The following is a 21654-nucleotide window of genomic DNA, read 5'->3' as shown; positions in this document are numbered from 1 at the left end:
TCACTGAATTATTTGGGGATGCAGTACCCTTTTTGAGGGGTAAAGGCAACATTACAATGCAATTCATTTAGGTCTGTGATTAATTATTAATAGCAAAATTTCCTGTCCTTCAAAATATGGATTCAAATCCGGGGCTGCTGTGATAATTTTGAAAGCTCTCTTCTGTTTAACCTGATAAGCACTTGGCCCCCTTTTTGAATGGACACACCTGAAATTAAACAGTGCAGTCTATTACGGTCTATTAGTATAATTTTAGATCATAACTCTCCTGGGCACCAACTGTGTCATTTGAGATTTCTCAGGAAAAAAAACCCTATAAACATTTTTTTACTTACTTGTGACTATAGTTATTCATTCCAAATAATTACAGCTGTTTTGGGACTGTTTTAAAAAATATCACATCAAATGTAGTGAAGTGAAGTGATTGTCATTGTAATACACAGCACAGCACATGGCGCACACAATGAAATGTGTCCCCTGCTTTTAACCCATGACCCTGAGTGAGCAGTGGGCAGCCATGATAGGCACCCGGGGAGCAGTGTGTGGGGACAGTACTTTGCTTCTGATTATGGGGCCTCTTCCTTAACCGCTAGGCCTCCACTGCCACATTTTCCCTATATATGTATGTTCCCCATTCAAAAGAGCATAGAAAAGAAATTGGCCACATGAAGAACATGTGGCGGTTCATGATTCAATCTGGCAACCTTTCCATTACGGATCCTTACCCGCTAGGCCAACCACTTTATATGGGTTTTTGGGTGTTTTCACCCTATGGATGCCAGCATCCTGGCACCCCCTGCAGTACCTCCAAGACAGTGTAGCAATACTTCCATAGTACTCCATAGGAATGTAGTAGTAGGAATGCAGGTGGGTGGTGCTGGTGGAGGAGGAGTAGCTGAGCTCTCACCAAACTGCACCATAAAGCTGTTCACAACAGCAACATCCACAAAATGGTAGATAACAAGTACCCAATGTTTTTATTGTAGTCAGCCACAGCATCAGGAGCTGATTTGAAGTTGAGTTTTATTGTCATTTCAGCTATATACGTGTTAGACAAAAAAAAAACGTTAGATACTGAAATAAAGTGCACGTGTGCAACACAGACAAACTGGTCTAACAGGGGACAAACGGGACACAGACTGCCAAAGAGTAACATTTAAAAAACATTTTAAAAAAACATGAATGAAATGAATAATATGAAATGTATAATAAATGTGCAAAGTAAAATAGTGCAAATGCTTCTGTGCAAAATGAAATGGTGCATTAATAGATATTATTACAGATATATTACAATATAGTCCAAAGGGGAGAGTCCCTGAGTGTTCAGGTGTCTGATGGCCTGTGGGATGAAGCTGTTGCAGAGTTGCAGTGAGGGCCCGAATGCTTCGTTACCTTTATTCAGATGGTAGGAGGGTGAAGAGTGCATGTGAGGAGTGTGTAGAGTCCTTCACAATGCTGGTGGCTTTCCAGATGCAGCGTGTGTAGTAAACCAGACAGTGATGGAGCTGGTCAGAATGCTCTCAGTTGCCTCTCTATAAAAGGTGGTGACGATACTGTATACACTGTGTAGGAATTCATAACCCATTAAAAAACATTTGCTGTAATTTTATAAAGTACAGAGCTAACATCCTGAAGTTCAAAAATAAATATAACTGCAAATGTGTATATAATTGTTCTTTATTATAATACTCTGCCAATCTCTCATTGCACCAGTATAGAGAACATAATTTTGGTTTGCATTCCAATGAGAATGTAATTGTCTGGCACTGTGCAATGCAGATGGTGCCTAACCACTCACTAAGTGTGCATCCCCCAAGTAACACACACATCCTAACATACAAAACACATTCAAACATGTAACATTGAACTATTCCAAAATAACCCGTACATTCTGCTGCCAAAAAACTTAATAAAACTGAGAGTACATACCTTTCAAAAGAAGGGATCTGAAAATCTGGATCATGGTTGTCTGCCTTAACTTGTGTGAAGATGAGATTCTTTTAGTCAGATGAAGATATAATAAGAGAAATAGCTGAATTGTTGTCCTAGAATATCCAGCACCTCCTTAATCGTAAATACTTTTTTTTTGGCCAGCCTTTATAGTTCATTCATCTATCAGAATGTTCATTCATCAGAATAGTTCATTCATCTATCAGAAACAGCAAGCATTCAGGTCGCTTGGGGGAATAAAAAGATGTTTGGTGGCCAAATTCAGTAGGTTTTCAGACTGCGTGTCAAGCAGCCATTTTATGTGGATTTTACTAATGGAACAGGCATTAAATTTGTGCACATTGTGCTGCTCCTGAGGTCTGGTGCCTTATCTATGAACTGGCTACGGTTTAAAAATGCCCGGCCTGTTTTTATTCCCCAGCCGTTCATTGAAAAAGAGGGGTTGGGTAATAAATAAGTATTTAGCAGGAGGGTGATTGATTTTGACAGATGATTAAATGAATAAAGAAAAGTGAAGTTATTAATGAAAATTACACATATTGATAAAACTACAAAACCAAGCATGTTAGACAATATCGCTCACCTCTATATATTTTTTTATATTTTTGTAGCTCTATTTGGACACCGCTGGTAATAATTACACAATAAATTAGTATTACAGTATTATTTAGCACAATTTTGTAACAATAAATTGCAAAAAAAAGAGGAATATTTAATGTTAATACACTTTGTCATTACACAATCATACTTAGTATGACAGTACAATAAAATCGAGGTGGATTTATATCAGTTGGTTATTCTGATGAAAAATAATCTAAAGATTATTCATTGAACTTCCTAAAGGTTACCACTTCCCAAGGGCTCTTTAATGTCAGTAGTGGAGAGAAGGACCCTCAACAAACTGCTGTCCATCATAGTCAGCTTCCTTTGCACAGCGTCATCGGCAAGCAAAGTAGTATATTCAGTGACAAAGTGACTCAATCCTGCTCTACAGAAAGACTAAAAAAGTATTTAATCCATGAGGTGGGGGAAAATGACACTATTATTTAATCATGTATTTCTTTATATTATATTGCATATTAATTACATATATGTTTATTAAAAAAAATTGTATACAGCTTACTCAGAAATTAGCATTGAGAGTATTCATTGCTGTATCTATTAGCACTTATGTTATTCTATATATGCATCAATCCATACAATGGTGCTCACTCAAAATGGGACACTTTATAATATTAAGTGTGGAAAAATGACATATATTATTGCAGAGCTGCAGAAATTATATATTTAATAAATTAATTGTATATTCAAATTTCAAAATATTTATTGTAATTTTTCATCAAAAGGTTTCTTTAATGCACACACATTGTTAGAACTGAGAGAACATTTCATATAGAGCTTTTATCAGTCATTTTCTCTAAAATTCCAAAATCAACTATTCAAAGTAGCTTGGATGGCACACTAATTTAGTCAATTTCACATGTTTTCCACCCCATTAAATCTGTCATTTATTGTGGGATGGCTCACCCTGAGAATATTCATTAATATTGGGGGGAATAATTAATTGTGAAGTCGAATGAACACAGCGCAGGTAGACTGTGCACAAAAGCCACTGGACGCTGAATGTAAACATAGTTCCACTGGAACATGGGACTGAAGTGACACAGATCTACTCGTCAGTGTTTCCTTTGCCATCACCAGTCTGTTGACTTAACCTGCCCTGTGTGAGCATTTCAGTCAGGTCTCCCAGATCCATATGACTCTCTCTAGGTACAGAGAGAGAGCCCTGGGTCCCTTCATCCTGTCCATTTTCGAGCATTATGTCCATTGTGGCAGGGATGATGTCTACATGGACTTCAGAAGAGTCCTCTTCTTTCTCCTTGAACCAGACACTTTTTTGCCTGTCATCTCTTCGTTTCTCCTTAATAAGGATGGACCTCTTCTTCTCTGTGTTTTTTGAGGACATGGCATGTACAGCTGGATTGCTGGTGAGGCTGTGGTTGGTGAGCAGACGGTGGCCACAGGAGCTGCAGTGCCTTGGTCTCTCCCAGATAACAGCCCTGGACCTGGGTACCACATGAACCAAATCCAGCCTGCAATCTCTGTCAGGGACATGCCTGGCACCCCCCCGGCTAGCCTCTGCTTCATTTTGGAACCCATCGTTGGTAAACTGCATACTGTCCCGTGGCTGTCTGGTGGGCTGAGGAAATTCTAGGCATGGACTGAAACACTGCAGGACAGAACATTTTTCTAAATACAATTCCATACAATACTGCTTAATGCTCATTCTGTCATATTAATGTACCAAACAAGATGCCTATGATCAGCCATAACAGCCATGGCAGGTGGAGCAAATAACATTGATTTTCTTGATGCAATGTCAAATATCAATGGGATGGGAGGGTATATTATGCAGCAAATTAATATTTTTCCCTTGAAGCTAATATACTGAAAGCAAACGGGAATGCATAAGGATTTGAGAGACATTGTGAAAGACCAAATTATGCTAGACAGCTGGGTCATAGCATCCATAAAATACAGCTTCCTGGTCTGATAATGATCTACTAAAAGTGGTCAGAGGAAGGTCTAACAGCATCAAGCATCTGTGGAATGTGCTTTAAAAACAAGTATGATCCATGGACTAAAAGATGAACTCACACAAATGTGAAGGGAAGATGCTGACCTTAAATGTACTGGTGTTCACTTTCTTCAGGCGAGAGATGAGGAAGCCAATAACTATGAGACAGAGCACAAGTAGTGCAGCCATGACAAAGCCTAGAAGAGCCAGGTCCCCTGCACGGTAGCCCTCAGCAGGTGCCTGGATTCCGACCACTTCAACAGAGGACAAGATCTGGTTAGCTGTGCAGATCCTGCATTATTATGTAGAGTTGGGGACTCCTCTCACCTGGTAAAACCTGTACCGAGAGGGCAGTAGTGCCTGACTCCCCAGTGGCCACATCCACAGCACGGAGCTATAAATCAATAACACCTTCATATTTTAATATTATCACTTTTAATGCAATATTTACACAGTGGCCCTTATTCATTAAACTTTATAACATTTAATTATAGATTCCAGATTTCTCTAGACTAGAGATTGGCTGGGTGCATTATACAGTAGCAACATCCTCTGTATGCAAAACATTGTCCAGAGTAAGTGAATGTGAAGTGATTGTCACATGTGATACACAGCAGCACAGCACACAGTGCACACAGTGAAATTTGTCCTCTGCATTTATCCCATCACCCTGAGTGAGCAGTGGGCACCGTGACAGGCGCCCGGGGAGCAGTGTGTGGGGACGGTGCTTTGCTCAGTGGCACCTCAGTGGCACCTTGGCGGGTCGGGATTCGAACCAGCAACCTACTGACCTTCCTTAACCGCTAGGCCACCACTGCCCTCCAAAAAAACTAGGCAATGGATCAAAATGTCAAATGAGAATAAATATAAAGTTTTCGTAAGAAGAAGATCTTATCTCATTTGTGTGAAACCTGAATTATAATTGTTACTTAAGCATGTATTACGATGCACAGGAAAAGGGTTTTTCTGCAGGCAGTGCTGAATGAAGCACAACACTGGTTCTTCAGCTGAAACACAGCAATAGCCTGATCTTTTCTTTCATCACCACACAGCCGGTCTGAATGCGTTTCAGAAGCATTATGTTACAGCAAAGCCAGTCCATTAGCCGCAAATGCAGTCTTCATGGAGATATCCAGCTGTCAAGCTGAGGTACAGAGCAAACGATGAACTAATCACCACACCACGTGCTGAATAAAGGTCCTCTGTGTTGCTACAGTGAGCATCACTCCAGGTTGTTAGGCACCGTTGCCACCTGAATAACGGTCACAAGTCCTATGCCTATTATTTTTTTCTCCTGTTTGAACATGTGTTGATGTGTCCACGTTTTAAATGGGTCAGTAGTGGCCTGAAGGCCTTCTTTAAGCAATCACTTAAAAAAGAAATCAACAATAAACAATTATCAGGTGATATACCATGTCTACATCATCATCACCATCATTATTGATTAATACAAGCTATTAAATGTTATGCTTGTGCATAAGAGTTTGACAAAATATAGTAATGATAACAATAATGTCTGCTGTGGGAGAAATTCTGAATAAGTTCTACTGTGAATACAATTCATACATTATTAATAGGTGATGTATTCTTACCTGTAAAGCAAATGAATCTGTTCTTACTGTTTTTTTCAGCAGAATGAAACCATCTGTAGTCACATTCACATAGCTGCTGTACTGGACCTCATACCTGATGTCAGGATTCACACCCTATCATGAAAAAATCATCTGCTAATTTTTCAAAACAAACCATCAAACAGACACTGTGCTCTTGTGAACAAGTATATTTAATGCGTAAAATAATGTATATTTATCTTTGTTTTATCAGGTCTGTCAAATTTCTCAAATTAATAACCTGCATTGAAGGACACCTTTTACATCTGCACTTCTCAAAAGGAGAAGCTTAAAAAAACTAATAATAAAAAAAAAGCTCAAATAACTGACACTATCTGTCCCTCTTTCCCACACTTGTCTCTGTCATAGTTTTAAATATGCATTATAGCAAATATATTTATAATAATGTGCTAGAGTAATATCTTTATACACTAGCATTAAATAACTATAGAATTAGATATATAAGTATACTTCTATCAAATACAAATACGTAAGCATTAATACACTGGACTGCACAAGTCATCATAAACAGCTTTTCTTCATAAGTGAAGTGACCAGAGGAAGTACAGAATGTACTCTTCAGATCAAGTGTGACCAAAACTCCATGCAAACTTAATTATTCAGTCAAATTATTATTTTGAGTTGGATTTACCAAAAACTTAATGAAGAAACATGACTATCAACCTTAAGGTGATAACTGTGCCAAACAAAGTCTTACATTAGCAAAATCCTCATCGCGTGCCTTGACTCTCAAGGGTCGGTTGGATGTCCTGTCCCTTAGCACCATGCTGTCTGGCCCTGAGTTGCTGTAAATATAGCCTTCATACCTTTCCCTTTCAAATCTTGGGGGATTCCTGCTCTTCTTCATGACCTCTATGATGACAGAAGTGATTGCAAATTGATCCAAATTGGAAACCTGAAAAGCCTTAAAACACAAAACAAGCAGGATATAGTTAGCCATGTGTTTATTAATGCAACTGGCAGGTTTGCCACGTATTTAGATTTATGAACAAATTTTGTAGAAATGTTTCTGTAAATACATAATACACTAATCATAGTAACTGTCACATCTTAACTGTCACAATTAAGAAAATGTGTCATGATGAACTGATACATGGGGGTTTACATATTACATATTATGCATATCATTAATTTAGTGTTTTTTATAGATACATTTTATATAAATTACATATGTTTACATATAGTACTGTAGTGCTGTAGAGCAAAATAGTAAAATAGTATATGATATTATCAAAAGCTGTGAGAACCACATGGGCATAAGTGACATTTTGTCTGGACTCAGCTGCAATTATTGTCCTTACCAACCCCTGTCTGTCCTTATTGACCCTTACAGTACCCTGTGAATCTGTACATCTGGCAATCTGTTTTGTGTTTATATGCTTGCACCTCTGTCCACCCAGCAAACCGAATTGAGATATAGATATCAATACATTTGAAAGCTCTTGATAAGCTCTATCTATTGGCAAAAGAATATGAATAAAATGTTGAGCCAAATGACTTACACAGACATTGACTGACAATAAACGCACAGAGGCAGCTGGTGCAAAAAAGGAACATGTGATTGTTTTTGACAAATTAAAAAAATATTGTTCATTATGTTTAAAGAAGTCAATACACAAAGTTAGATCAGAGTATACTCAGAGTACCCCTCAGTCAGAACTGAACAAATGCAGAAGATTACCAGTATTGTTAAGGTCATTGGGCCTGCAATATCAGCTGCTTTTGTCATAGTAATGTTTCCAGTTTTTTCATCAATTTGAAATATGCTGTCTTCATTTCCTTAAAAGAAAAACATAATTCAGCCAATTTTCATTTAGAACCGCAGATGAATTCTGATTGAACTGATCTGATGTAAAAGTTATATTCAAATCCAGGGAAAAACTCAAATGTAATAAATCTCTAACCTCTGAGGATTTTATAGCTGATGTGGTCATTTCTGTTTTTATCACCATCCCTTGCAAATAATGGACCTGGCTGCAATATTAAAGGTCCTTCCTGAAATCAGAATAAAATTATTATATTTCTAAAATTATTATATTTCTAAATCAATATAATTGATCCAGATAAAACCAAAAGCATTTTTCACATCACAACCAATGCTTCACATCACAACTTACTTGCTTCTCGGTTAAATTGACTCTGGCCCTGTATCCCAAATTGTAACAGATTTTAGCCATGCCAACAGTTGTCTTAGTGCATGGCTGAAACCATGGAGGACGATTATCAATATCTCTGACGTTGATAGTGATGGTTGCTGTTGCAGTAAAAGAGGGTTTGCTTGACGCTGCCTGAAAAGAAGTGTCCTGTAATAATACACAGTAATTTAGCAATTATAATTTAAGAGTAAAACATACAGGAACTGTGCATGATTCACCAACAACACTTACTTGAACATACAAGAGCATTGTCATCTTCTGCACTACGTCATAATCCACAAGTTTCTGTATCAGGATGTTGGGGTAGTTGTCTGTTTGCAGTCTGAAATATTTGTTCTGTAAAAATTAGTGTGGGTATTAAGTAAAAGTATTTTTCTCGCAGTTGACTTTAAAAGCAAATGTAAGTAAAACAATAATAAGTATGATTCTTACTGTTGATGTATCCAGAGAATAGTACAACAAGTCTGAATCCTGATCTGAGGCTTCAACGATGCCTATGCTTGCATTAATAGCCATTAACTATTACAAAGGAAGTGAAACACAGAAGTTACGATGTGGCTACTTAAACAGGCTTTACTTAAAATCAGTTATCTATATTATTATCCAAATGATGAAGTATTTGACAGATGTTTCTGGTCAGTGGTATTCTCTTACCTAACAGCACCAGCAAGTGCATTACTGAGTTTAAACCAATAATGTCTCTTCTGACAATTCAGACTTAAATCCAATCCAAATAAATCTAAGTGAGAAATCAGCTCTTCCTAAGCAACACCATTCAGTAGCAGTTGGTCATTTTGAGACCATGAATAATATATTGAGGCAAAATATTTTCTTTATAACAAATTTATAGTGCCTCAAACAGCCTTCCAAAAATATTGTCCATGAAAGCCAGAAGGACTCTGTCCAAGAACTGGTACATACCCCTAATAATAGTGACTTGGAAAAGGCTGGTAGCCTGTTGGTATCTTTGGGGAGGGAGAGTGGCAAATGCAGATTTAGGAGCAGCTGCACCATCAAAAAAGTAATAGCGAAGTGATTGAAAGTGATTGTCATGAAACACTGCAGCACAGTGCACATAACAAAATGTGTCCTCTGCTTTTAACCCATCACCCTTGGTGAGCAGAGGGCAGACAGTTTTATGCAGAAATGGTGCAGGTGCCCCAACCACACAAAGTTCCTCAGATTATTGTTGAGTATTTGAATTATCAGGGGTTTATATCTATTATCTTTATATTATCTTTATTACATTATTCCAGTTTAATTATGTTAATTCATATTGAAAGGAGTTTGACAGTCATCAATGTTTAGTACCATTATAAGATAAAGCACTGTCAGTTTACACAAATTCAAAATGGTTCATTTAAGAATATTCATTCAGAATTTATATAAGTAATGAAATGTAATCAGTTACATTACTAATTATAGCTGGGAGCACCTGGCACAAGAACCTGTCAAGACGATCTTCAATTCCCACCTCCAGCAGAGCTTTGACCGCGTCCTGAGAGCAGAGGGGTACACTCTGGACTTCTCCACCTCTACAACTGTGGAAACTTTTCTGAGTCTGAATGGACCTTGTTCCGCTCTGCAATTGTTGAGGCGGCTGTTGCTAGCAGTAGTTGAAAGGTGGCCAATGCCAGTCATGGCGGTAACCCCCGTACCCGATGGTGGACACCAGAGGTTAGGGGAGCAGTCAGGCTGAAGAAGGAGGCCTACAGGGCATGGCTGGTCTGTGGGTCTCCAGAAGCAGCAGACAGGTACTGGATGGCCAAGTGGGGTGCAGCAGTGGCAGTCGACGAGGCAAAATCTCAGGCGTGGGACGAGTTTGGTGAGGCCATGGAGAAAGACTACCGATCGGCTCCAAAGAGGTTCTGGCAAACCATCCGACACCTCAGGAGAGGAAGGCAGCAACTCGCTCACACTGTTTACAGTGGGGATGGAGAGCTGCTGACATCAACTGGGGCTACATTTGGCCGGTAGAAGGAATACATAAATAGCTCCTCAATCCCACCGAGGCGCATTCCAAGGAGGATACCTGGGTATGGACTGTCCAATCTCCGGGGCAGAAGTTGCTGAGGTAGTCAGACAGCTACACAGCGGCGGAGCCCCGGGGGTGGATGAGATCCGTCCTGGGTATCTCATGGCTATGGATGTTGTAGGGCTGTCATTGTTGACATGTCTCTGCAACATTGCGTGGACATTGGGGGCAGTTCCAGTGGAGTGACAGACTGGGGTGGTTGTCCCCGTTTTTAAGAAGGGGGACCAGAGGGTGTGTTTCAAATATAGGGGGATCACACTCCTCAGCCTAACTGGTGCCGGGGTCACTACTGGTGCCCAAAGTACAGAAGGTCACAGATGGGAGCAGATCCTTCTTATATTGAGCTCCGCAGTTGTGAAACAGCTTGCCGGTCAGTGTTAGGGACTCAGACACAGTCTCAGTGTTTAAATCTAAACTGAAAATACATCTGTTTTCTCTGGCCTTCTGTTAAAGTCCCAGACACAGTGTCAATTACTAAATTCACTTAATTACACAGTCACCTAAACACAGACATTGTTAAATTCACCTTAGTTAGGCTGTCCTAGTTAGGGTACCAGGCCACTGTAGCACCAATATACCATTATAACCACATATTTCAGTATCGGTCGTACAGTGCAACCGTCTGCCGCTGCTTCTGTTTGTTTTTCTCCGAGACACGGAATCAAGCACCCAGACTACTGGCAGATCCCAGTGAAGAGACCAGCAAATAAATCCTGGTTCCTGACAACTGCTAAACAAGGACATACCATGAAACGAACCAGAGGGTCACCACAGCCACCACCACCGTTACTACACCGTCCCACTCTGTATCACTCCTTCCCAACGTTTCTTCTTTTCTTTTTTTTCTCTGTCTTAGAGTTTTTTTTTGTGTGGAGTCTTTCTTTGTGTGCAGAAGGTTCAAGTGTGGGGGGTGTCAACTGTAGGACCTGTCAAAGCCCATTGAGACATACTGTATGTGATAAGAAATACATGTTGTTGTTGTTTATGTTGTTGTTGATGCTTACTGTATGATTAAAATAGAAAATGCAATAATGTGTGTTTTACTTAAAATATTGATTAATCATTATCAGTAATCGTGATCACAATATTGATAAAATATAATAATTTTGGACATAATTGTGCAGCCATAGTTCAGACCTAGAAGACCCGCTTCTTTCAGACCAGTAGAATCAAACATCCAGTGAACGCGCTGTTCTATCTGCGAGGTTCAGCTCAAACAAAGTTTTCTGACCCTTCTAACAGCTAGGTTTCCAGGGACAGTTTTAGTTTCCAAGACTGCCTGTTTCCTTGCAGAAAGTGATGGAGGATCCAATGGCTTGGAAAAAAGGGGTCCTGTGTTTGCCCCCGCCTGACCCACTGTCACTTTGGGGATATCATTCTTCTGTTCTTTGCCTCCTCTCAGATTTTTGCCCGGCACCCCTCGGACAGGGGATCTGTCATGCAATTGTTCTTTAATGTCTTGTCCATGTTAATTAAGGTCACCTGTTCCCAGTATATATAAGAAAACCCCTGCTCTGAGACAAGTTCTGGTGAAATTTCTATTCAACTACTTGATTGATATGATTTTGTCCTCGTTGTTGTACCATGTGCAATTCCCCACTTGTGGGACTAATAAAGGTTGATCTTATCTTATGTCTCGCAACCTCCTTCTATTCCTGTTGGCTCTCGTGATGTCATAAATGTAAATTATTGTTGTGCACATGTCCTTGTGCCTTCTCTATTACAAACACGATTATCATTTTAAGTATGCCATGGTGAAATGTGAAATTTTGGCGCCATCTAGTGCACATATTTTATAATGCACACACATTGCGCATTGGTGTGGAAATTAGATGTGGTTTTCTTTCACTCAAGATACGTTTGTGTAATGGCACCAATCAGTGCTTTGTGTTTGGATCAAAATAGAACTTAATTATTTTCTTGATTGTCTAGTATTCGAATGAAAGCCTTGAACTCTTTCACATTTAATACAGACAAATCTAACACTTACACACGCACATGCGTACACATTGCACAAACAATACAAAAATGTATAAATACATTATAATTTTTCTTCGTCTAGCACCTAACAATCTCTGAGCATGCTCTTCATTGACAAGTCTGAGCCTTATCAGGGCTCTTAGTTTGTAAACTCAATATTCTATAGAAATCGAATGAGAATTGCTGGTGTCTTCCTCTTGTAAGTCGCTTTGGATAAAAGCGTCTGCTAAATAAAGTAAAGTAATATTGTACCATTGACAAGATGCAGCAGAGTAAACTAATATTATGAACTCAGCCAATTAGAATACCAGATTAGCATTAAAGTGGTATAATAAATGTGGTGCAATCAGATGCTAAATTTTGCCCTAATGCATTATCCGCTACAAAACTAGAATGTTTCAAACTTAGTTTATTCTCACCTCATCAACATCAAAAACAAATTCACTCCGGGAAAAGGTTGGTGGATTATCATTGATGTCCACAACATGAACAATAATTGGCAAGGTTACCTTAAAATGTGAAGACAACAGTTAGAAAATCTTATGATTTCAATGGTTCTGAGAGTAAAAAGTATAAATACAAAGTATAAAGGAGTGCTAAAAGTATCACAGCATGACTTAGCGCATATGAAATTAGAACATACCGGTTTCAAGCCAGTTTTTATGCACCGAATCCGAACTGTGAGCAGATTCTCACTAATTAGTGCCTGAAAGATAATAGGAAACAACTACTTGACAATTTATGAACACAGAGCTCTCATTCTATTCCATGCAAAAGACAGGACCCAAGACATTAGGGCCTAAATCTAAAAGCATAACACCACACCTAAGCAATCAGAGGATCAGAAATACCTCAAAGTCCAGAGCTTTTCTCAATATGAGCTCAAAGCCTTTCAGCTCAAATGCATCTTGAGGATTCTCAGTTAAAGCCAGTAACACATCTTTTTCTGTGGTGTTTACTGTGGCCACTAGCACACCAACAGTGCCATTCTCAATGACAGTCACAGGCTCCGGAGGCACAGTGCAAACTTCAGAAATAAGAAAAACAGAACAGGATTGTCAGTTAAATAATGAATATGTACCAATATGCAACTGATGCATAAAACGACTTTTATATAATCATACTAAATACTAAGTATTTAAATCAATCAGTGGTTGTCAATTTTTTTAATTATGTGCATTGAAGTATGTTTTGTCTCATACACACTTTAGGTAGAATGAGAACACAGTGTTCTCAAATACATCTGTGGTTACTTCACACTGATCCAAATGTTCACTGTATGTCAGTGTCAAAAAATGCCATATTAGAGATATTAAAGATAAATTAGCAAGAAAAGAGAAGCATACTTACATTTTTGAGGCAGACAAACATTTCCAATGGAAACTATCAGGAGTATACAGAGAACAATGCTGAAATATTTGAGCCTGTGTTTGTTTTCCATGTCCCAGTATCTGACTGATGCAAAAAGAAGGATAGAGGACTAGGAGGCTGTGGTACCAGCTGGTACTTCAGCACATAAAGCCCTCACTGTCCTGTCTCAGGAGTGGGAGTCGATTCCAGTCGCTATGCTAGTGACTTCATCTTACACCCATATATTGCCTAAAGATTTTTTTTGCCAGCATCAGACTGCTACCTCCCACCAAAATACTTGCATCTGTTTTGGAAGAGTTGTTCAGCATTTATGTTCTGTTAACAACCCTCCATGAAATAAAATGTGACTGCTGGGCTAATGTATGGAGGGGCTCTATGCTACAATGATAGACGTTTCACGATTCTGGGTTGCATTTTAATACCTCATAGGACTAATGTGATATTTTTCCAGTCATCTTGGACAAACCATCACCAACCCTGCGGTGACACCAATTGCAGGCTCACTCTACCCTGGAAGGGCGTCCCTCTCTGTATCACTCCTTCCCAACGTTTCATCCTTTGTTTTTTTCTCCCTCCTAGAGTTCTTTTTTGTGTGAAGTTTTCCTTGTGTACAGAAGGGTCAAGTGTGGGGGTGTCAACTGTAGGGCCTGTCAAAGCCCATTGAGACGTACTGTATGTGCTATATAAGATATAAATGTTGTTATACTACTGTTTGTAGTATTTGCTGTGGGTGCTTTGACAGTAAACAGTGTGAGAGGTGGTCATTTGTAACACATGCTTCTTTATATTTTCTCCTGAGCAAAAGACGGCAGTAAATCTCAACATAGTCTTACACTGAAAGTCTTGAGTGAGTGAGATTTGAGGATATTGTTGAAGAGCACATTTTGATCAATAATGGTGTATGAGAAAGGAAGTAAATATGATTTATTTTGTGACTTTAATGTAATGTATTTTGAAAATCTCATTCCCATCTCTGCCAGAACACATAATGTTTCATGAAAGGTGCTGCAGTTTTACTAGGAAAGTCTTGAATATTTTTTAGAATTACATTCATGTTTTGATTATAGCAGTTTTGCACAATGCTTGGGGTCATTTGATTAATTGAGACATTTGATTAATTAAAAAGTACTTTATGTATAGATTATTTACTGGAGTGGTAATTTCATTGACATACTGGATACAGGTTCAGACATAGTCCTCTAAAGTACAAGTTGGATAAACTGTCATCGGGGCAGTGGTGGCCTAGTGGTTAAGGAAGCGGCCCCGTAATCAGAAGGTTGCCGGTTCGAATCCCGATCTGCCAAGGTACCACTGAGGTGCCACTGAGCAAAGCACCGTCCGCACACACTGCTCCCCGGGCACCTGTCATGGCTGCCCACTGCTCACTCAGGGTGATGGGTTAAATGCAGAGGACAAATTTCACTGTGTGCTGTGCTGCTGTGTATCACGTGTGACAATCACTTCACTTCATCTATGTCTGACTGTACATACTATCAAAAAAAAGTGAAGTGATTGTCACATGTGATACTAGGCCACCACTGCCTCCATCATAAACTGCATTCAATCTAGTTTTTTAATGCAGTCATTAGATCAATTATCATGGGAATAGTTATGGTATTTTGCTAACTGCCACTTTGGACAGCACTCATGTATGCAACTGGTCAAAAATACACTGTATATAAAAATGCACACAGTATTAACCCAGAAAAGTCCACTTTCTTCTATGTCCATGAGATGCACTTGTTACAGACTTTCTTTTTACCCTTTTTAACCAGCCAGGCTTGCCTGATTATTTTGTTTGTTGTAGTTTGTTAATATAAACAAGTGTGTCTTAAGGCACCTGTTTATAATATAGAATAACAATTAATTAAACTATTAATTATTTGAATTGCTATCCAATTGCAGCTGTGACCCTGCTTAGGCAGTAGGAAATACTTAGGAATAAGCTGTATAGGATCGTATGGTTCATTTAACTTATTTTCAAAACTATAATGGTTTTAATACACTAAATATCAGATTGATTTAACCCAAGATCTTTTGTAATACCAATATCCTCATTGCATTTTCCCTATTATTACCTCCTTTTGCTCACAATGCCACTGGACGCATATAGAGACAAGAACATCTTTATGAAACAGCATTCTCCATCTCCACCAATCCACCCCCTCTATGCACAGACACACACAAATGACACACTCACACATGCAGAAACCCAGAAGAAAGGAACAATGGGACACACAGTTTCATGTGAAGCTCTGTGTACATTGTGTGGTCATAAAGATGCCATCTCATGTACAACACCAGCAGCTGTGCTACAGGCTGCATTGCTGTGTGAGAAGATAAGGTCGGAAAATAGAATTAAATTTTACTATTACTTCTATTCCTCTTTGAATTCTGTTGCAATGTTTAGAATTTGTTACATTTACACAATCTTACATTTAAAACATCAACTGCTATACTGCTTTTTATTCATGTGCAACCCACTCGTGTGCAGCACATGTACATGCCCTTCCATAACATTCAGGGGCCACAAGCAAGTTGCCAGTGATTATCAACTTTTTAAATAATAAGTAATTAGCAATTACATTGTTTCTAGCATCTTTAATGTTACAGACCAGTGCATCTGTCTTCTCACCCCCATCTCATATAAGAGACAGCTTCTGTTCTGACACCTGTAAATATTGCAGTTCTTGACAAATATATCAACAAAATTTATGGATCTGCCCTGTGCATAGTTTTTTGTTTAAAAAAAGCAGGTAAATGGATGTTCATCTTTCTTATTAATTATAAAAAATAAAGTATTTTCCTTCCATGAAAAAGTTATTGTGTACTGTTCATTGTCTATAGTTCTCTACAAATCCACACAAATGCCTGTTGCTTTGAATAAAAACATAAATATAAATGTGTGAGTGGTAACGCTGCAGGGCTTATCATGAATATTGCCAGGATCTTTCAGCTAACATTGCTGGATTTTTTATGGTGTTTGTATTTGCATTGTTCTGCATGAAGTAGGAATGATGTTTAAGTTTATTTTGAAAAAACTAAATTTGCAGATTACATTTAAAATATAAAATTAAGATATTTTCAAAAAGCGCTCGGTCGTACATACATGTCCGACATTTGAAACAAACATAGACAATAAAAATCACTTCTCATATTTGCCGGTTTATGGTTCTTTAATTATGTATTCCACCTTGTCCCTGATAGACGTTTATTAATTTAAAAGGAGCTCATTCACATACTCAGTCATACATGGTATGATCTGCAGTGAAATGCTTTAGCAACTGCTATAGACCACAATATTGCAAAAATTGCAAGTATACAGTGAACCAATATGCAAATATTGGAAATATGACCAAATATTACAGTTTTGTGTTTTTAACATAAAATATGTGTAATAGGTAGGGTGAAGGTGTGCAAATGTGTAAAGTGAAAGTAAAGTAAAAAAAAATGTGCAAATTGTTTCCTTGCCATGTCCAGCCATTGTGACAATTCGTTCCCATAAATCTATTCAACACAACACCTAGTGTTTATATCTATGTCTCTCATTAAATACAACATAATGAAATAAATAACTGACCAGGCCCACGGAGCTAACCTGTCTCAAGAAAAAAAAAAAAAAAAACCTGACTAGGTTTTACACCAAAACAGGGCATGGCTCTTCTTAAAGGTGTCCAGGAAGTTATCCCCTCTCTGAGCTCATGGCTCCTTAACCATATTAAAAAAATATGCAAATTATATATAACAGCAACATAAAATTGTGAAATTATTGAACAAATTTATATATACAGTTCATTATTGTGAAATATATAGAATTTTGCTGTATATACATACTTTTTAAAAATTAAATATTATTAATATTATTGAATATTATTTCATGGTCATTATTTTTACCCAACAGCACAGATCATTGAAGCAACCTTTTATTTGATTTCCGTTTTTTATCACTTCTTTTAGAGTTGGACATTTATTTTGAAATAGCATTTTTCTTGATGGACAATTTGTTATTTTGGCTTGGAAAGGCAAAATCTGGTTCTTCTATTTCTAATTATGTTGGCCTGGCAAAATCAACATATTGTTCTTCAACTTTCTTGTTCCTATTATTATTATTCTCTGCCTGATTTTTTGACTGCATCTACTCCTTGAGCTTACATAATTTCACACACATTTCTCAATGGCATATTTCTTGTGATTTTCTAAGCAGTTGGACATTCCAGATTTACAGTAGATGAATTTTTATGAGCATTTTTACCATAGACTTAACATGTAGCCAAACAAACTTCTTGGTAAATGTTAGCTGAACAGGCAAAACAACTCACACAAACATGGGACCACAATGTTTCCTATTCTTTTTCACCTTATCTCCTTCTCTATTACTTTATTTATTTTTATTGAATACTTTAAATTCAAAACAAATGTAAATAAACACAAAAATAAAATGAAAACATTAATTTAACAAATAATTAAAAATAAAATAAACAAACAAACTTTCAATTTGTTACAGGTAATCTCAAAACCACAACATTAGAAGCACATCATTGTCAGGATTCACATAAATTAATAAAAAAATATGTCATGAAATGCATAGTGAGTATATGGGGAATACAGACACTGAAAGAGCTACACTTTTACATAGGAGTGGCTTACTTTCTGATCAACACAGAATGTACTGCAGATATATAAAAATTATAATGTTTTCCTGCATTGCATTAGTTGATTTTACAAGAACATTATTTAATATGGTTTAATATGGTTTTAACATAACATAATATAATTATTAGCAACATTCATTTGCATGAACAAATGTGTTGAGCACCCCAGAATTCATATAAACACACCTTCTTTGTAAAGGCTGGTGGAGGGAGTGAGGTTCTTCAACAAATAAACAAAATGGTATTTTGTTAACAAAAAAAATGAAAAATTAAAAAAATGTTAACGTCAAAAAAAGAGCAAAAGCATGCTTGATCTTGATTTTCAGTATGAATATGGACCATGAAAGCGGGGCCTCACGAACTCTAAAATTTTTCCCCGCTTTGGGCTGTCTGTTCTTTGGGCTGAGTTCTGGGTAACAGGGGCCTCTTGCACAGTGTTTCCCGGGCTTAATAGTAAATTTGCATAGGCCACGCCCCCGTGGGGGTGTCCAGGGGCTGGGGCCGGAGGGCCAGGCAGAAGGCTCATGAGAGCCGGGCATCGGGTGGACGAGAGCCGGGCAGCTGATGGGTGAAGGGTGGGCTGCTGCAGAGGGGTGTCAGAGTGAGAAGTGCTTGGCCCAGTGTCGGTGCATTGTTGCTGGGTAGTGTGAGGAGAGAGGGTGCCCTGCTGGAGAGGGAGTGAGGGGGGTCAGAGAGTGAGGAGCTTGGCCCAGCGCAGGTGCATGGTTCCCGGGCACGGAAGGTGCATGGAAGGTGGGCTGATGTGCAAGCCCCCTGGGGCAAGGCGAGAAGTGCTTAGCCCAATGTTAGTTCATTAGGGCTTCCCCCCTGGGGCAAGGTGTGAAGTGATTAGCCCAGGCTGAGTGCATGTTGTGTGGGCAGTCGATGTGAAGGGGGAATGGTGGAGCAGTGTAAAAGCTGAAAAAATGACAAAGTGGAAAAAAAAAACTAAGTCGGGAGTCGAAAAGCTGAAAAAATGACAAAGTGGAAAAAAAAAACTAAGTCGGGAGTCGAAAAGCTGAAAAAATGACAAAGTGGAAAAAAAAAACTAAGTCGGGAGTCGAAAAGCTGAAAAAATGACAAAGTGGAAAAAAAAAACTAAGTCGGGAGTCGAAAAGCTGAAAAAATGACAAAGTGGAAAAAAAAAACTAAGTCGGGAGTCGAAAAGCTGAAAAAATGACAAAGTGGAAAAAAAAAACTAAGTCGGGAGTCGAAAAGCTGAAAAAATGACAAAGTGGAAAAAAAAAAACTAAGTCGGGAGTCGAAAAGCTGAAAAAATGACAAAGTGGAAAAAAAAAACTAAGTCGGGAGTCGAAAAAGTGGAAAAAACTGACAAAGTCCAAAAATTTACCCAGCGTGCCGAGGGGGACCTCCAAGGCTGAGGTCAGCCGGTCTCCTGACCGACCAGAGTGCACCTAAATCGGGGAAGAAGCGAGAGCCCGGCCTCTCTGGTTCTCAGCAGTGTATAGGTAGAGCTGAGGGGTATGAAAAAGCTGAAAAAATCGACAAAGTCCAAAAAAAGTGGAAAAAAATGACAAAGTGGAAAAAAAAAACTAAGTCGAAAGTGGAAAAAGCTGAAAAAATGACAAAGTGGAAAAAAAAAAACTAAGTCGAGAGTCGAGAAAGCTGAAAAAATGACAAAGTGGAAAAAAAAAACTAAGTCGAGAGTCGAGAAAGCTGAAAAAATGACAAAGTGGAAAAAAAAAACTAAGTCGAGAGTCGAGAAAGCTGAAAAAATGACAAAGTCCAAAAAAAAAACTAAGTCGAGAGTGGAGAAAGCTGAAAAAATGACAGAGTCCAAAATTTTTTCTAAGTCGAGACTCGAATCGCTCAAAAAAATGACAAAGTCCAAAAAACCCTGGTACACTTTCAGCAAATTTTGGCAGCAGTGGCCACGGGCGACTTCCAAGGCTGAGGTCGGCCGGTTTCTTGACCGACCAGGGTGCACCGAAATCGGACACTTTTCGGGAGCTCGGCCTCTCTGGTTCTCAAAAGTGTCTAGGTAGTCGTGAGGGGTATGGGTCCGTTTTTGAGAAACACGTTTTTCAGTGATCCCGGGCCCAAGCAGGGACTCTTTATGGATGTATTTTGACCGCCAAGGGTGCCCCGAAGGTCGGACACTGAGAGTGGGTGCGAGCCCAGCGCCCCCCGGAGGTACAAATGTCAGAGAACCTCCAGAGCTGCTTTTGGGTGAGTTTTCGGCCGAAACGTGTGGCTCAAAAATCGGACACGCTCACGCAGGGGGGGCCCCCGGTCCCCGGGGCTGCGGGCGCCCGCCCGGCCAGCGCCCCCCGGAGGTGATACTATGAGAGAAGCTCCAGAGCTGCTTTTGAGTGAGATTTCGACCGGAGCGGGTGCCCTAAAAATCGGACACGCTCAGGCAGGGTCCCCGGGCTGTGGGCGCGCGCCCCAGCCAGCGCCCCCCGGAGGTCAAATTTTCAAACCAGCACCCAGAGCTGCTTTTGAGTGAGATTTCGACCGGAGCGGGTGCCCTAAAAATCGGACACGCTCAGGCAGGGTCCCCGGGCTGTGGGCGCGCGCCCCAGCCAGCGCCCCCCGGAGGTCAAATTTTCAAACCAGCACCCAGAGCTGCTTTTGCGTGGGTTTTCGACCGAAACGGGTGCCCTAAAAATCGGACGTGCTCACGCAGGGGTCCCGGGGGCTGTGGGCGCGCGCCCCAGCCAGCGCCCCCCGGAGGTCGAATTTTCAAACCACCTCCAGAGCTGCTTTTGCGTGAGTTTTTGACCGAAACGGGTGCCCTAAAAATCGGACGTGCCCACGCAGGGGTCCCGGGGGCTGTGGGCGCGCGCCCCAGCCAGCGCCCCCCGGAGGTCGAATTTTCAAACCACCTCCAGAGCTGCTTTTGCGTGAGTTTTTGACCGAAACGGGTGCCCTAAAAATCGGACGTGCTCACGCAGGGGTCCCGGGGGCTGTGGGCGCGCGCCCCAGCCAGCGCCCCCCGGAGGTCGAATTTTCAAACCACCTCCAGAGCTGCTTTTGCGTGAGTTTTTGACCGAAACGGGTGCTCTAAAAATCGGACGTGCTCACGCAGGGGTCCCGGAGCTTGGGGCGCGCGCCCCAGCCAGCGCCCCCCGGAGGACCTATTTTCAAACCACCTCCAGAGCGGCTTTTGGGTGCGTTTTTTGACCGAAACGGGTGCTCGAAACACGGACCTGGTCGAGCGGGCGGCACGGGGGCGTCCCCGGTCCCCGACAGGGCTGGTCTCTCTCTCACTCTCCATCTCACTCTCCCTCTCTCGTGCGTGCGAAGGCCGGATTTAGGGAGGCTTCGCGGGACGATG

At 40.0% G+C, this 21654-nt stretch overlaps 1 protein-coding gene across 3 annotated transcripts; it reads right to left on the bottom strand.

Moving 5' to 3' along the window:
* Positions 1-2945: 2945 nt before the first annotated feature.
* cdhr5a (cadherin-related family member 5a) lies at positions 2946-13831 on the bottom strand. Of its 3 annotated transcripts, XM_028955672.1 has the most exons (14): positions 13681-13831; positions 13182-13357; positions 12974-13036; positions 12750-12839; positions 8748-8834; positions 8547-8651; positions 8277-8462; positions 8064-8154; positions 7841-7938; positions 6857-7063; positions 6121-6234; positions 4856-4922; positions 4634-4782; positions 2946-4180 (listed from the first exon to the last, which is right to left on the bottom strand). In XM_028955672.1, the coding sequence occupies exons 1-14, from the start codon at positions 13769-13771 to the stop codon at positions 3620-3622; spliced, it is 2085 nt and encodes a 694-aa protein (XP_028811505.1). In that variant the 5' UTR covers positions 13772-13831; the 3' UTR covers positions 2946-3619. The 3 variants fall into 3 exon arrangements, with proteins under 3 accessions (XP_028811505.1, XP_028811506.1, XP_028811507.1); XM_028955673.1 differs by lacking the exon at positions 8748-8834; XM_028955674.1 differs by lacking the exons at positions 12750-12839; positions 12974-13036; positions 13182-13357 and having other exon boundaries at positions 13681-13778.
* Between the last annotated feature and the right edge of the window lie 7823 nt (positions 13832-21654).

Source organism: Denticeps clupeoides, chromosome 16, assembly GCF_900700375.1.
Source record: "Denticeps clupeoides chromosome 16, fDenClu1.1, whole genome shotgun sequence".
Lineage (NCBI taxonomy): Eukaryota > Metazoa > Chordata > Actinopteri > Clupeiformes > Denticipitidae > Denticeps > Denticeps clupeoides.
The sequence above is the reverse complement of the archived record's forward strand: the minus strand, read 5'-3'. Positions and strand labels throughout refer to the sequence as shown.